The sequence below is a fragment of the Neltuma alba genome, unplaced genomic scaffold, assembly GCF_004799145.2.
Source record: "Neltuma alba isolate B1F8T4 unplaced genomic scaffold, ASM479914v2 tig00005313_pilon, whole genome shotgun sequence".
Lineage (NCBI taxonomy): Eukaryota > Viridiplantae > Streptophyta > Magnoliopsida > Fabales > Fabaceae > Neltuma > Neltuma alba.
Genome location: NW_021634060.1, coordinates 124,957 through 137,850, shown reverse-complemented (window position 1 = coordinate 137,850; position 12,894 = coordinate 124,957). Strand labels below are relative to the sequence as shown.

General features: G+C 30.7%; 1 protein-coding gene across 1 annotated transcript; it reads right to left on the bottom strand.

Annotated features, from left to right (window-relative positions):
- Positions 1-1,070: 1,070 nt before the first annotated feature.
- On the bottom strand, positions 1,071-4,626 carry LOC114747451 (uncharacterized). The gene is made up of 2 exons (XM_028935786.1): positions 4,621-4,626; positions 1,071-1,974 (listed from the first exon to the last, which is right to left on the bottom strand). Exon 2 carries the CDS (start codon positions 1,912-1,914, stop codon positions 1,546-1,548), a length of 369 nt encoding a protein of 122 aa, XP_028791619.1. The 5' UTR covers positions 1,915-1,974; positions 4,621-4,626; the 3' UTR covers positions 1,071-1,545.
- Between the last annotated feature and the right edge of the window lie 8,268 nt (positions 4,627-12,894).

Below are 12,894 nucleotides of genomic sequence, written 5' to 3'. Positions count from 1 at the left end.
CCTTTCCACAGCTCCTCAACACGCCTCCACACTTCCTGTCCTACCACACCCCAATTCTTCTGAAAGAATATAGTTGGAAAACCATCTATTCCTGGAGCTTTAAAAGCTCCGATTTTGAATATTGCCTCCTTGACCTCTTCTAAAGAAACCGGAACTCGCATACTCCTTGAATCCTCTTCTTCTAAAGCCGGGAAAGTACTTCCAATCTGGTAGCCAACAATTTGAATAGCAGTACCTTCCCCCCTGAATTGAATAGCTTTCCATAAAAGTCAACTACCATATTTTTCAACACATCTTGATCTTCAATCCAGTCTCTATTCTCCCCCATCAACATCACCACCTTATTTCTCCTTCTACGGTTGATGGTTCTTAAATGGTGGAATCTTGTATTTTGATCTTTATCATTTATCCATTCTCCATGAGACTTTTGGTACCAAAGAACCTCTTCTTGCTTCAAAACATCATCTAACTCTCTCTGTAAATCTTTTTCAACTTTAGTAAGATACAATTGCTCTCTCACGGTATAACAAAATTTCATTGAATTCCATCCAGCCTCAATAATAGTCTCTTTTTCTTTCTCAGAATATTTAAAAAAAAAATGTTTCTGTTCCATTTTGTCAGTTTTCCTTTTAATTCCACCAAGTTATTTATAGCTTCACCTCCTTTCCTCCAATTCTCTCTAAGCATTGGAGTAAAATTATAGTGCATCATCCAAGCTGCTTCAAATCCGAAAGGCCTTTCTCCCCTACTCCTCCTTGCTTCCTTCAGGTATAACAATAGCGGATTGTGATATGAACATCCTAGTCGTGGTAAAACCTTAATCCTTGCCTCCTAAAATAACAGCCTCCGTTCAATACTATAAAGGCCTCTATCTAGTTTCTCAAAAATCAGATCAAACCCTAAAATCAATGGTCCCTTCCAAGTGAAATTGCTGCCATAAGACTATATTTTTATCAATCCATACTTATCAATTCTTTCCATAAACTTGCTGCATTTAGCTTGGTTAATTGGTGCACCTCCTCTTTTCTCATCTTCTCCCTTTATATCATTTAAATCACCAATAATCATCCAAGGTTCACTACCCCCAGCAGCAACTTTCTCCATCTCCTCCTAGAAGTCCTGTTTCTCTCTTTCCCTTGGGCATACATACGCAAAAACAATCCTCCAGGTCTCCTCATTACCAAACTTAATCTGAAACATTCCAAACTGTTTATTCAGTCTCTATTCAGTAAGAGTGACATACCAACCATGCCAAGCTATCCAAATCCCCCCTGAAAACCCTTCTCCTGGAATAGCAATGACATCTTGGAACCACACCCTATGAAAAATCTCCTTTTCCCTCTGACTACCAACTCTAGTCTCCAGAAGTACAATGACATCAGGACGTTTGTCTTTAATCAACATTCTTAGACCCCTCTCCAACTCCTTTCCCCCTGCTCCCCTACAATTCCACACTAATAATTTTTGATTCATAATCAACAAAGTAGAAATAAATAATTCCCAAATGAAACATTAATCTAGAGCTATAATAGCTCTATCCTCATCCTACAAAGACTCTTGTTGCTCCACCAATTCCTCTTCCTCATCAATTCTATCTGGTGGCTGGCTACTAGTTCCTCCTCTTAATAAGAAGGTTTGCTCACCACCCATATCTCCATACATAATATCAAGGTCCAAATCTTTAAGGCATTCTCTTCCCTTTACCACCCAGACATCCTCCTTTGGCTCCCCTCTGTTAGGCTCATCTTGAGCCTCCTTCCCTTCCTTATCCCTCTTCCACGAAATCCTTTTCCTTTCCTGTTTCAGAACTAACTCTTTGCTTATTTGGCTCTCATTTCCCTGCATATTATCCAACCCCATCTCCCCACTTTCCTCCTTTCTCGTCTTTTTCTTGAACCTCTTCAGAACCACCATTTCTCCACCTTGTATCTTCTGTTCTGAAACTGGAATTATGTCTTTGCCATCTTCTTCAATCTTATTTTCAGAAGATAATGCACTAGACCTTAAGCCTAAATATTTTCTATCATCCCCATTGCCTCATACTCCTTCTCTACAAGTTCTCCTGTCTTTGCACACTGTCGTCCATGCTCTATATAACCTCTCCTTCTGCTCAGGCTGTTTCAATTCCTCAGTATTCATCCTTTCTTCTTCCCTCATAGCCTCTTGCTCTTCCATTCTCTCTGCACACATCCTTTCTAAATGCCCATACTTTCCACATCTATAGCACAGGAGGTGTAAGCCTTCATATTCAACTATATATTCTTTCCCTTCATAGATTATCCTTGGTAGAAGGGCTTCTTTCAAATTAACTTGTACTGCAATTCTTTCATAACTACCCCTTACGAGCAAAGAAGTTGATAAATCCACTTTTGCTATTTTCCCAATTCGATTACCAATGGCAGATAAAATCACCTCATCATAAGCCTCCAAAGGAAAATCTGTCAATCTTACCCCAACTATCACTTCCTCAATAGGTTCCGCAATCGGATCAAAGTTTCTTTTCCATTTGCTCACTGTTAGGTAATGGTCTTGGATCATCCAAGGACCACCAGGAGGGACTCGATCATAATCAGCCTTATTTGTGAAGGTCAGAACAAAGAAATCATTTCTAAGATCAACTACAGAAACGACCCCCTCCTTAGCCCACTTTCTTTGTAATCTCTCCTCCATCTTCCCCAATCCCAGCGACCAACCCAGCAACCTCACTATTAGACTTAGGGCAAAAGGTTTGCAAATGTGCTCTACTACTTTCGGTGACAAAATAAACTCAGGTACTGTAATTTTACCTCTTGGGTGCTCAATAATCGATATTCCGCCCTTCAATTCCTCCAACACAGCTTCTGCATCAATCCCTTCCTCCATCATCGAATCCACCCCCTTCAATGTGTCTTTGAAAGAGCGTACCAAATAGTCTGCTCCAGCTTCTTTTTCTCTATCCTCAATACCCCTAACTTTCTTTTTATTACGGTGCAGAAGATCTGCCTCCTCTGCTGTCTTCCGACTTCGATCATGCAACCTTGGGAATTCCGCTAGAGAGAGCAGAGGGCCACTCATTGGATACTGTATTATTGCGTTTTTGTTTGCTGACTTTATATGCATATTCCATTGGCCTTTTTTTACGAGGACTCGTTAACTTTACACAGATTAATTCCTTCCGGTGTATGAAAAAAATTTGCATAAATTAATCAATTCAGGTAAAATTAATTGAATCTTTCAAAATTTTAAATTTACCCTTAAAGAATAAAGAAGTTGGCAAAAAAATAAATAAATAAATTTACACTTAAAGAAATTCGTTAATTAGATGGTGTTCTTTAGTTAGTTGAGTGTCACTGTAGTTTAGTTACGTGGAAATTATAGTTTGAGATCAGAAGATGAACTTGATTTCAGTATAGGACTTAAAAGTTCATAAAAAAATTCAAGGAAAAAAATCAAATATTTGGTTTAACTTATATTTTAAATAATTTTACACTGTATAAGATGGGTTATATGTGAGATAAGTTTTATTTAGTGAAGGACAAAAGTTTTTTTTTTAAAATAGTAATGCAAACACCCATTAATATTTTACAATTTAACACCAAAGTGTTTGCCTTTGTCAAAATTCTATTCCATTAAGCTCAAATCAATGGATCCATCTTGTGACATTTCAAGTTTTGTTTTCCCCAATTCTTGTTTCAAAGACATTTTAAATCGAGTACTCTTAGGCTTGGTTTTCTTTCTTGTCATTGACGCCAAATTAACGTTTTAATTGAAGAAATTTAAAAATAAAATCTCCAGGTTGCCCTTCATCAAAACACAAAATTCCTTCCCCTAAATCAATATCCCAGCAATACGACAGACCCGCAAAAAAGAATCCAAAACAATTTTTTTTTTTAGAAAAATCATAATTAGAATCCAAAACCAAAAAGGAAAAATAAAGGTCTATGCTTGATTCTATTTTTAATTTTCTATTCTTAGAATAGTTTTATGAAGTTGTTTTTTTAAAAAAATTTTGAAAAGGAAAAAAAAGTGAAAAAAAATATATGTTTACATAGATAATTGTTCCAAAAAATCATTGGAAAAAAACTTGTTTGAAATAATTACCCTTAAAATTAATTTCGGCAAACACCCAGAAGAAGAAGCATAAATTTGAGTTGGACAGATGAGAGATCAAGCCATCAGGTGTTGGAAAAAAATTGGGGTTATCTGCTTATTGCCCAATTTCACATATCAAAAAATGATTTTATTAAAAAAAAAGAAAACATATAAGAATGATTATTTTTATTTTTTAAAAAATTATTGTTTCTGTTTTACAAAATATTTAAATAAAAATTAATCCTTAAACAAGTTTTTGAAGTTTTGTTTTAGAAAAAAAATTAAAGAAGACCGAATTATCTCCATCAAACACATATATCAACGATAGATGTTGGGGTTGTTCTAAAGATTTGATCATTTTTCTTTGCTTATATGTGTGAGTGTGTGTATATAAAATATTAAAGTGAAAATTAATAAAATTTTATAATTATTTATATTACCAATATACTAATTTTGGACAAAATTTAAAATAGGTGTTATAATTTACAAGTTATAAAATTTAAAACATGACATATTTTTTAAATTACATTGACTAATTGAAGAATAAACTGAAGCCTGAAGGTTTACAACCCAGCTTTGATAACACAATATATTTTGAATTACTTTGATATCATATTACATTTTGAATGACTTTGATACCATATTATATTTTAGTAAATAAGACACTTGAGGTGAGAAAAAACTCTCTTTGATTCTAAATATAAGATTCATTTTTTAGAGTAAATTACAATATAAAATAGATCTTATATTTAAGAGTGGAGGAGTATATTATTTTGAAAATCCATGCTCATGTAACAATAACATATTGTTTAATTTGAAAACAAAATAATGAAGAAAACTTTTGAATATAGATGTGTTATACAGAACATTACAGCCATAAATACCAGGAGATTTATTTTTCTCATTTATTTGAACTGATTAACACATCATGAAGCAAGCTTTATTGATGATGTTTTTTTTATTGGATAAACACCAATGTAATTCTTGTCACACACCCCTCAAAAAGTATTAGTGTTTCTTTTAATCAAAATGTCACCATTTAGTCCCTAATCAGGTCCTATTCTTTACAATTCAGTAATATTGATTACTTTTATCTGAATTCTATCCTATTATCAACACATCATGATAAGGAATATGGAAGTATAAAAAAATTGCATCATTAAAAAATTCTGTCAAAGTTAAGAAAATAATTATTAATAACATTTTAACGTATCTTATGCAATGATAAGCATAAAGTGGGGGGTAACGAAAATATGACTTACATACATGTATCTCTAAAATAACGAATAGGAGACAAGTTTCATTCACCATTTACAATAAGATACTTACTCTTTCATGTCTGATAAAATAATCATTACAATTTGTTAGTAGAAAATCAAATATTGAACAACTAATTAGTTGACACAATTATAAACAATAATAAGTGTAAAATTGTATATTGACTTATTGAAGAATAAATTAATGGTGAGTAACTTAATTCTGATACCATATTAGATTTCAAATAACTCTGATACCATATTGGATTTTACTAAATTAGGTATAGACAAAGTGACGAGGTAATGAAAATATTATTTAAACCATTATAACATTGAAAATCCATACTTGCATATAAAAAAAATTAATAGTTATTTAAAAACAAAACAACAAAGAGAACTTTCAAATATAAATGTGTGGAACCAAAAATTATAGTTACCAATCAAATTTGATTATTAATAATAGTCTAACAAATTATCAAGGCCAATTTTTATTATTAAAAAAAATTTACATGACAAGACATAATTAGTAAGTTGGATCTAATGAATATAAGTATAGAGATGTAAGAAGACATAATTAGTAAGTTGGATCTAATGAATAGAATTATAGAGATGTAATTTTTATTCATAATGCATATATGAAAAATATTTTTAGTTATAAAATAATAACCCAGCTCAAATGACATCTAATAAAATAAAAAGTAAAGTTCAATTTGCTCCAAAATTGATGGTTAGAAATTAAATAATTATAAAGAATTTCTCTTTCCTCAAATTTTCTCCCAAGTCCATGATAAAAATTTATTTATTTCCATGCCCAAAGATCAAGAAATATAGTTAATTAAATAGAAACTCACCAATTAAAATATAAAAATATTGTAATAATTTTTTAAATTATCTTATGAAAATTCAAACTACATAAATTACTCATGATATTTAATTAAATAGAAGATTAAAATAGGAAAAAAAAATTAAATGTTCTAGATTACTGAACTAAAATTATATTTTAAAAAAAATTTTGAAAAAATGACTCCCCAATAAACCTACATTGACATCAGGCCTATCAAAAATAATTTTGCTGTCTTATATCAATATATGATATAACTACTATTGAATAATACATTTTATTAACCAAAAATATGATATTTAAAATCACTTCTTAATATTTAAACTCCTTATTATATATATATAAACATTTCTAAATTCAACTCCAAGTTGTAAAAATATTTTAACTCAAAAAAAATCTTCTGAAAGAAATTTGTAAAGAACAAATTAATTTTATTATCCTAGATAGCCAATGATGGGAGACATCAGAATTAGAGTACTATAAATTCGCCTATAGACGCGTACTAATTGGCTGCTTTCTGGAGGCGAAAGATAAGGTATTTTTTTTTATAATGAAATTGAATTTTTTTAAGGAAAAATTATCATGAAGGAACTAGAATGAATAATGTTTATTATGAAGGACTGCAAAAATTATAATTATTTATAAGGACCAAATACTAAAATATAAATTTTAAAATACTAAATTATCCCTAACCAAATCTTTTTATATTTTCTCCAAATTCTATTTTAAAACTAACATAAATTTTTAAATTTTGCTAAAATAAATGGAATTTCTTTCAATTTTGACATAAATATATAGAATAAATTTCTTTCTTTAAGTATTTTGTGTGTGTGTTTGGTGGGGGAATAAGATGGTTTTTGTTCTTGGAAAATTAAAACAAAGATGGTTTAGCTTTGTAGATGAATTTGAGGAGTGAGTCTTATAATACATAAGCATAATATAAAACTCTAACAAAGCAAACCATCTATTTATAAACTATATGTTACAAATAATATGCCTCATTTCTCATAATCTTATAAGATCTACATTAATTTGTTCATAATTTGACATTTTATAAATTTTAAATGGATATTGAGATTATTTCAATTTTTTATTAATATATTAGGATGTTTCAATTTTTGACATCATCTGTGTAACATCTTATTCTCTTCATATGAACCTACACAATTTGTTTTGATGAGATATAAACTGTGTTTAATTTTTTCGTTTTGGTGTATAGCGTTTATTTTAACTTAGATGATATAAATCAAGAAAAATAGCTTAATGATGCAAACAGATAAATACATATATGTTGATAATTAAATGATAGAGTATATTGAAGATATAATTACGTGGATGTTAATTGAAAATAAAAGTTAAAAAAAAATCCTGTGATGGATGATTGAAGGTTTTAATTTTAGTAGAAAATAAATTTCATATTATTTTCAAAATAAGATGGGGGAGAGATTGGAAGAGAGAATGTACAGGAGGGGCAATCGAGTACTTTTAATTTTATATTTTGATATTTGGTCTTCATAAATAATTACTTTTTTTATGGCCCTATTCATTAAATATTATTCTCTGTGGGTCTTCTCTCTAATCTTCCCATTATTTTATAAGAAAGAATTCTGAATACCGAAAGTGCGAAAAATAAAAGTAAAAATTATTTTTGAGGATTAAATTCACAAGTTATTTTTTTTAATGAAAAAGTTGTCAACACCAAGAGTGCCAAAAATAAGAGGCAAAATTATTTTTGAGAATCAAATTTAGAAGCTAATTTTTCTTATGAATAATTATTTTTTAAGATTTGGTATATAATTTTTAACAAGATATTAAAACATGAGAAGCTATCTAACGAATATAGCATCTTCATATAAAATCTGAGTGGTCCAAATTCAATGTTATAAAATCCGGACCCTTTCAATTGTAAAAATTAAAACATATCAATATAGTCTCAAAATGAGGCTTTAGTATTTGAATTAAGCATTTTTCTCTTAAACTCTTAAGTGTTAAAATCGTTGGAACGTTGATAAATCCAAACACTTACATTAGTGACTAATCTTAGGCTTTTGGAAGTTTTAATTGATTAATTTGGGCATGATTTGGAATAATTGTACAGATTAAAGGGCAACGGTATTTTGGGAGTTTTATTGGTTAAATTATCATATTTAACCAATATATTAACCCTTTTATCAATATATATGCGACTCCTAAATATTTTTCATTTCAGAATATATGATCCTACTTTGTGTTATTACTTATTATTATTTGTAGGTGATGTGGTACAGCATATATCAATTAATCCATGCTAATTATAGAAATTAATCTCTTTTATTTTGGGATAGGATACAAGTGGGCCACCAATTGATCTTCCATTGGGGCTGATTAGTTGCTGTCTATTTGGGCTATCTTATATCCAGGTATTGGACTCAGACATATGTCCAGTTTTAGTTAGGCCCAATTCAAACCATGTGTTACTTAAAGTTGGAGATAAAAGATCACAGATTTAGCAACAGGGGTTGGGTCTAGTAGAAGGAGTTAGTTTCTCACAACATGGTGAATCAATGTTTGAATCCCCGCGAGAAGAGGTGCTCACATTTAATGCCCGACAGTGCCTCGAATAAGACTACCTCCAATAGGAGGATACCTATGTTTTAGCAAAAAAAAAAGAAAAGAAAAAAGATCACATATTCAGGATCAACGGAGTAGTGTGTATTTTTTCAGAAAGACCCTGCTTAATTATTTTGTCATTTTCGTATAACAATATCATAAATGAAATAAAAAAAAAAAACGCAGAACGCAACAAGCGTACATGAACAGACCAAGAAAATTGCTAATTACTTTTGAGGGAGCCAAAAATAAAATGTCACCCATGAATCATAGACATTTACACACTCAAAATAGTATTACTCTTCTCCTTAATATAAAAACTAGTTGGAGATTCAATTTAATCATTAATCTATTTTGTCTCCAATATTTAGCCACAGATTCCATTTCCCCTCGCGTAATCCCTATGTAATTGCAAATGTTAAGGAATCTCCATCAGGAGATAGTTTCAATATATATGATTAATATAAGTAGTTTAGGGAAGACAACATTCAATTATTATAAATACTAACCCAATAAATTTTTTTAATGTTTGCAAATTAGTTATTTAGTTCTTGTATTAAGAATTAGAGGTAGTACTATTTTTTTTGGTAGGTTTTATTAAAGTAGGTTCATGTATGTACAAAACTTAAAGGGGGGACAATCTCAAAAGAAAATTCTGCTGAATTTTATAACTTTCAATTAATTTTGTTTACTGCACTATACTGACAATTAAATACATTTAAAAAGTAAATAACAATACATTTTTATAGTAATTCAAAAACTATCCAACGTAATTTTTCCAGAATACGAATGAATGGTAAATCATATAAATGGCAACCACACAAAAATCATACATATCAAGCACGTTCCATTTGAGGATATTTTGAGTTATATGGGAGTTATAGTTTGTGTGATTTTTAGGACTAATATAATTTTTGTCCTTATTTTAGTTTAGGTTCCTCAAGTTTAAAATTATAGATTTTGCTTACTCAAGTTTTCTTTTCATTTAAAATACTGATCTCCATAATTTAGTAAAAATCTGGATTATTTTGCTTCTTGAAAAACTAAACTTGTGATTTAAAACTTGAGGGATTGAAATCAAATTTTGATACAATTTGAAAGACAAAAAATTATACTATCCCTTATTTTTGTGATTTTGTCTCATTCATAATTTTAGTAATAACACATCAATAATTCTACTAATATTTATAAAAGATCGTTAAAAATTTAAGTCCATACAATGATGCAAATTCTTGAGGTGGTCCATCGCTTCATCTTTGGAAATGCCTTAGCTGGTCCGTTATTCCATTTTTTTTCTGGGAAGAACCCAGCATTGTTCATTTTCAAAAATCTCGTGTTAGTGATGGGACAAGTTCTAATCTCAAGAGAATAACGAATTCCATGTGTTTCATGCGTTTTGAGTGAAAGTACTGCACATTATCTATCTATTATATTGAACATATTAATTAAACAGCTCATTTATTTACAAACTGACCATAATAATGAGATGGATCTATTCTGGGCAACAGGTTGATGACAGATAATGAAGCCTTATTTCATGAGACTTGCATCTGTAATTGAGTCGGTGACTCTTATTGAAAATTAAACCACAAGCAACATTATTTATGGTGCAAGACTTATGATGTCTAGCACATAACTACATAGAGGAATCCATCCTCATATTGCTGCTGATGATTTTCCTTCGAAAGGGAAAGAAGCATTACGATTTATATTACATGTTCCAAATGAGTTTTTCACAATTCAGTAATCTTGAACTCCCTTTGAGCCATATCCCACAATTAATACAGCATGATCATGGCCACAATCATCGCTAGAGCAATCGGGGCAATCCAAGATTTCCTGCCAATGTTAAAACTTCTAATTGTAGGTTGTTGGCCGGAAAAAATGATGATAACAAATGGCTTAAGGAATTAAAGATTGTTGAATTATGATTAACCAGCCTAGCTGTTAGTGCTTAAGGTGTGACAAATCATAGAATACCAAAAGAAGAAAATAAAAGATCAACTTGGTAATAAGAGAAGCCATTCTTCACACAAAGGGGGTTGGATACTAAGGGACTGACTTAGTATTCTTTGTGTATTTGATGAGTCTACACACACACACACACACACACACACACACACACAAAGCCAGGTAATGGCATTGAAAAATTCTACCTCACTGGGGCTCTTCAAAACCTTATCTGTTTCCTTGGCTTGCAATTCATGGCCATACGAATTCTTTATCTCTATAAAATTATTTAGGTGGTCCATTACTTCATGTTTGGAAGAACCGAACATATTCCAATTTTCCAAGGACACACACACACACACATATCAATGCCGAATCTATACAAGTCTTACCGGAGTCCATTTCAGAGGATATGTACCAATTTATATTTGATGTGCATTCTGTATAACATAAAATTTCTAGCATACGTATTGCTATTAAATTATGGACAATGAGGTTAATTTGTTCAAGCCCTGTGATTATCTCTTCATTAAGATTAATAAATTAACCAGAGGTGGGTCTATATGTATCTATTTTCTAATTATGTACTCACTCTGTCTTTTTTTTATAAATAACAACCATCATAACCACCATTCTTTCCTTGTCTCTAAATATAAGCGATACTTGCAAGTTGTCTTAAATTTTTGTAGCAAATTTTCTATTTTGCCCCTATTAAAGACTTGTCTTAATAGTTAATATATTTATTTATTATAATAATTTTCTTTTTTTAATAGTCTTTCTACCTATAAATAAAGATATTTTGGAGAAAAAAACTTTCCATTTTTACATTTTTATTGTCTTTTGACCTACGTAATTTAGTTCAAAGTTCCTTATAAAAAAAGATGAAAGGAGTATTCAGTATTAGTTGTCTCAGATTTCGATCGTTTTGCTTCCGTGGTCCATTTTTGGAGGATAGGCTGATAGCTAAACGAGGTTACATTCTCTAATCTTTTTGGAGGCATCGCAGTCTGTCGAAGTAATCAAGAAAACTGCCTGGTGCATATATTAATAGTAACAATTTCACATCAACGTAACAAATATGTGACTAGAATAAGTTGCAAAATATTGGGTCAAAAACTAAAGAATAAGTTGCAAGATATGACCAAAAAGAAAAGAAAGTCATTTTCGCCAAAAAAAAGAAGAGAAGACGGTATATGCACGAGGCTCACACAACCTTAATTGGCATGCGCATATAGTGGTCCCCACAGATGTGAAATTGGAATGACCATTAGTATTCTGTGCCATATTCCCCTGTCCAGAATTTAATTAAAAAGTTGACACCAGCCCTATATATATATATATATATATATATATATATAAAAGACCTATTTTATATATTTATTAATGTTTTTTCCAAATTAACCTATTGATATTCCGCCATTAATAATCAATTAGGAGAGGAAGAGAATGAATTAAGAAAGATGTTTAGGGTGTTTTAGGAAAAAAAATATACCATATTAACTAATTTATTCTTAATCTAATCAAATTATTAAATTAAGTCTTAAATTAATGACCGGGTTTTTCAAAAAGGGAAATGATTAATTAGTTATGAAAATGGCTTGCACTAATTGGAAGTTATATGTGGTGGTCCATTAATAACCATGGGGATATTAATTCTCCAGAGAAAGGCACGTTAGAGAACTTGAGCTTGTGTTGCTAAGGAAAATAAAAAATGAAAAACCAAACAATTTCACGCTAAACTTTTTCAATCAGAGGTGACATGCTTGAACAGTGCTATATTCAAGTGAACCTTTATAACATTGAATTCCAAGCAAACAAGTTGCAGCAGAAGTAGAGGTTTTATTTAAAGGCAAGTGATATGCCATTTATTTCTTCGTTGGGTAATAAGCATAACAATTGATGATGCATACCCCATACTTGCAGATGTAACCATTGACTCCCCATCCTGTTCTCCATGAGTTTTTCACAATCCAATAATTAAGATCACCACCAATTGAACTATATCCAACTATCAACACAACATGATTACTTTTGCAACATCCGATGTTTGAGCAGTCTCGCATAAAAGAGTCCCTGTATGTCCGTGTTGAAGTAAACAACTTTATTTTTTGATGAAGAAATAGTGCTGATGATGATGGATCAAGCTAAATGGATATCTTTCTATGTTTTTTTTTTTGTTAGGCATAG

Bases quoted from the DNA above. Each gene is read 5' to 3' on its own strand.
- LOC114747451 (XM_028935786.1), bottom strand. From the start codon at position 1,914: ATGGTGGTTCTGAAGAGGTTCAAGAAAAAGACGAGAAAGGAGGAAAGT.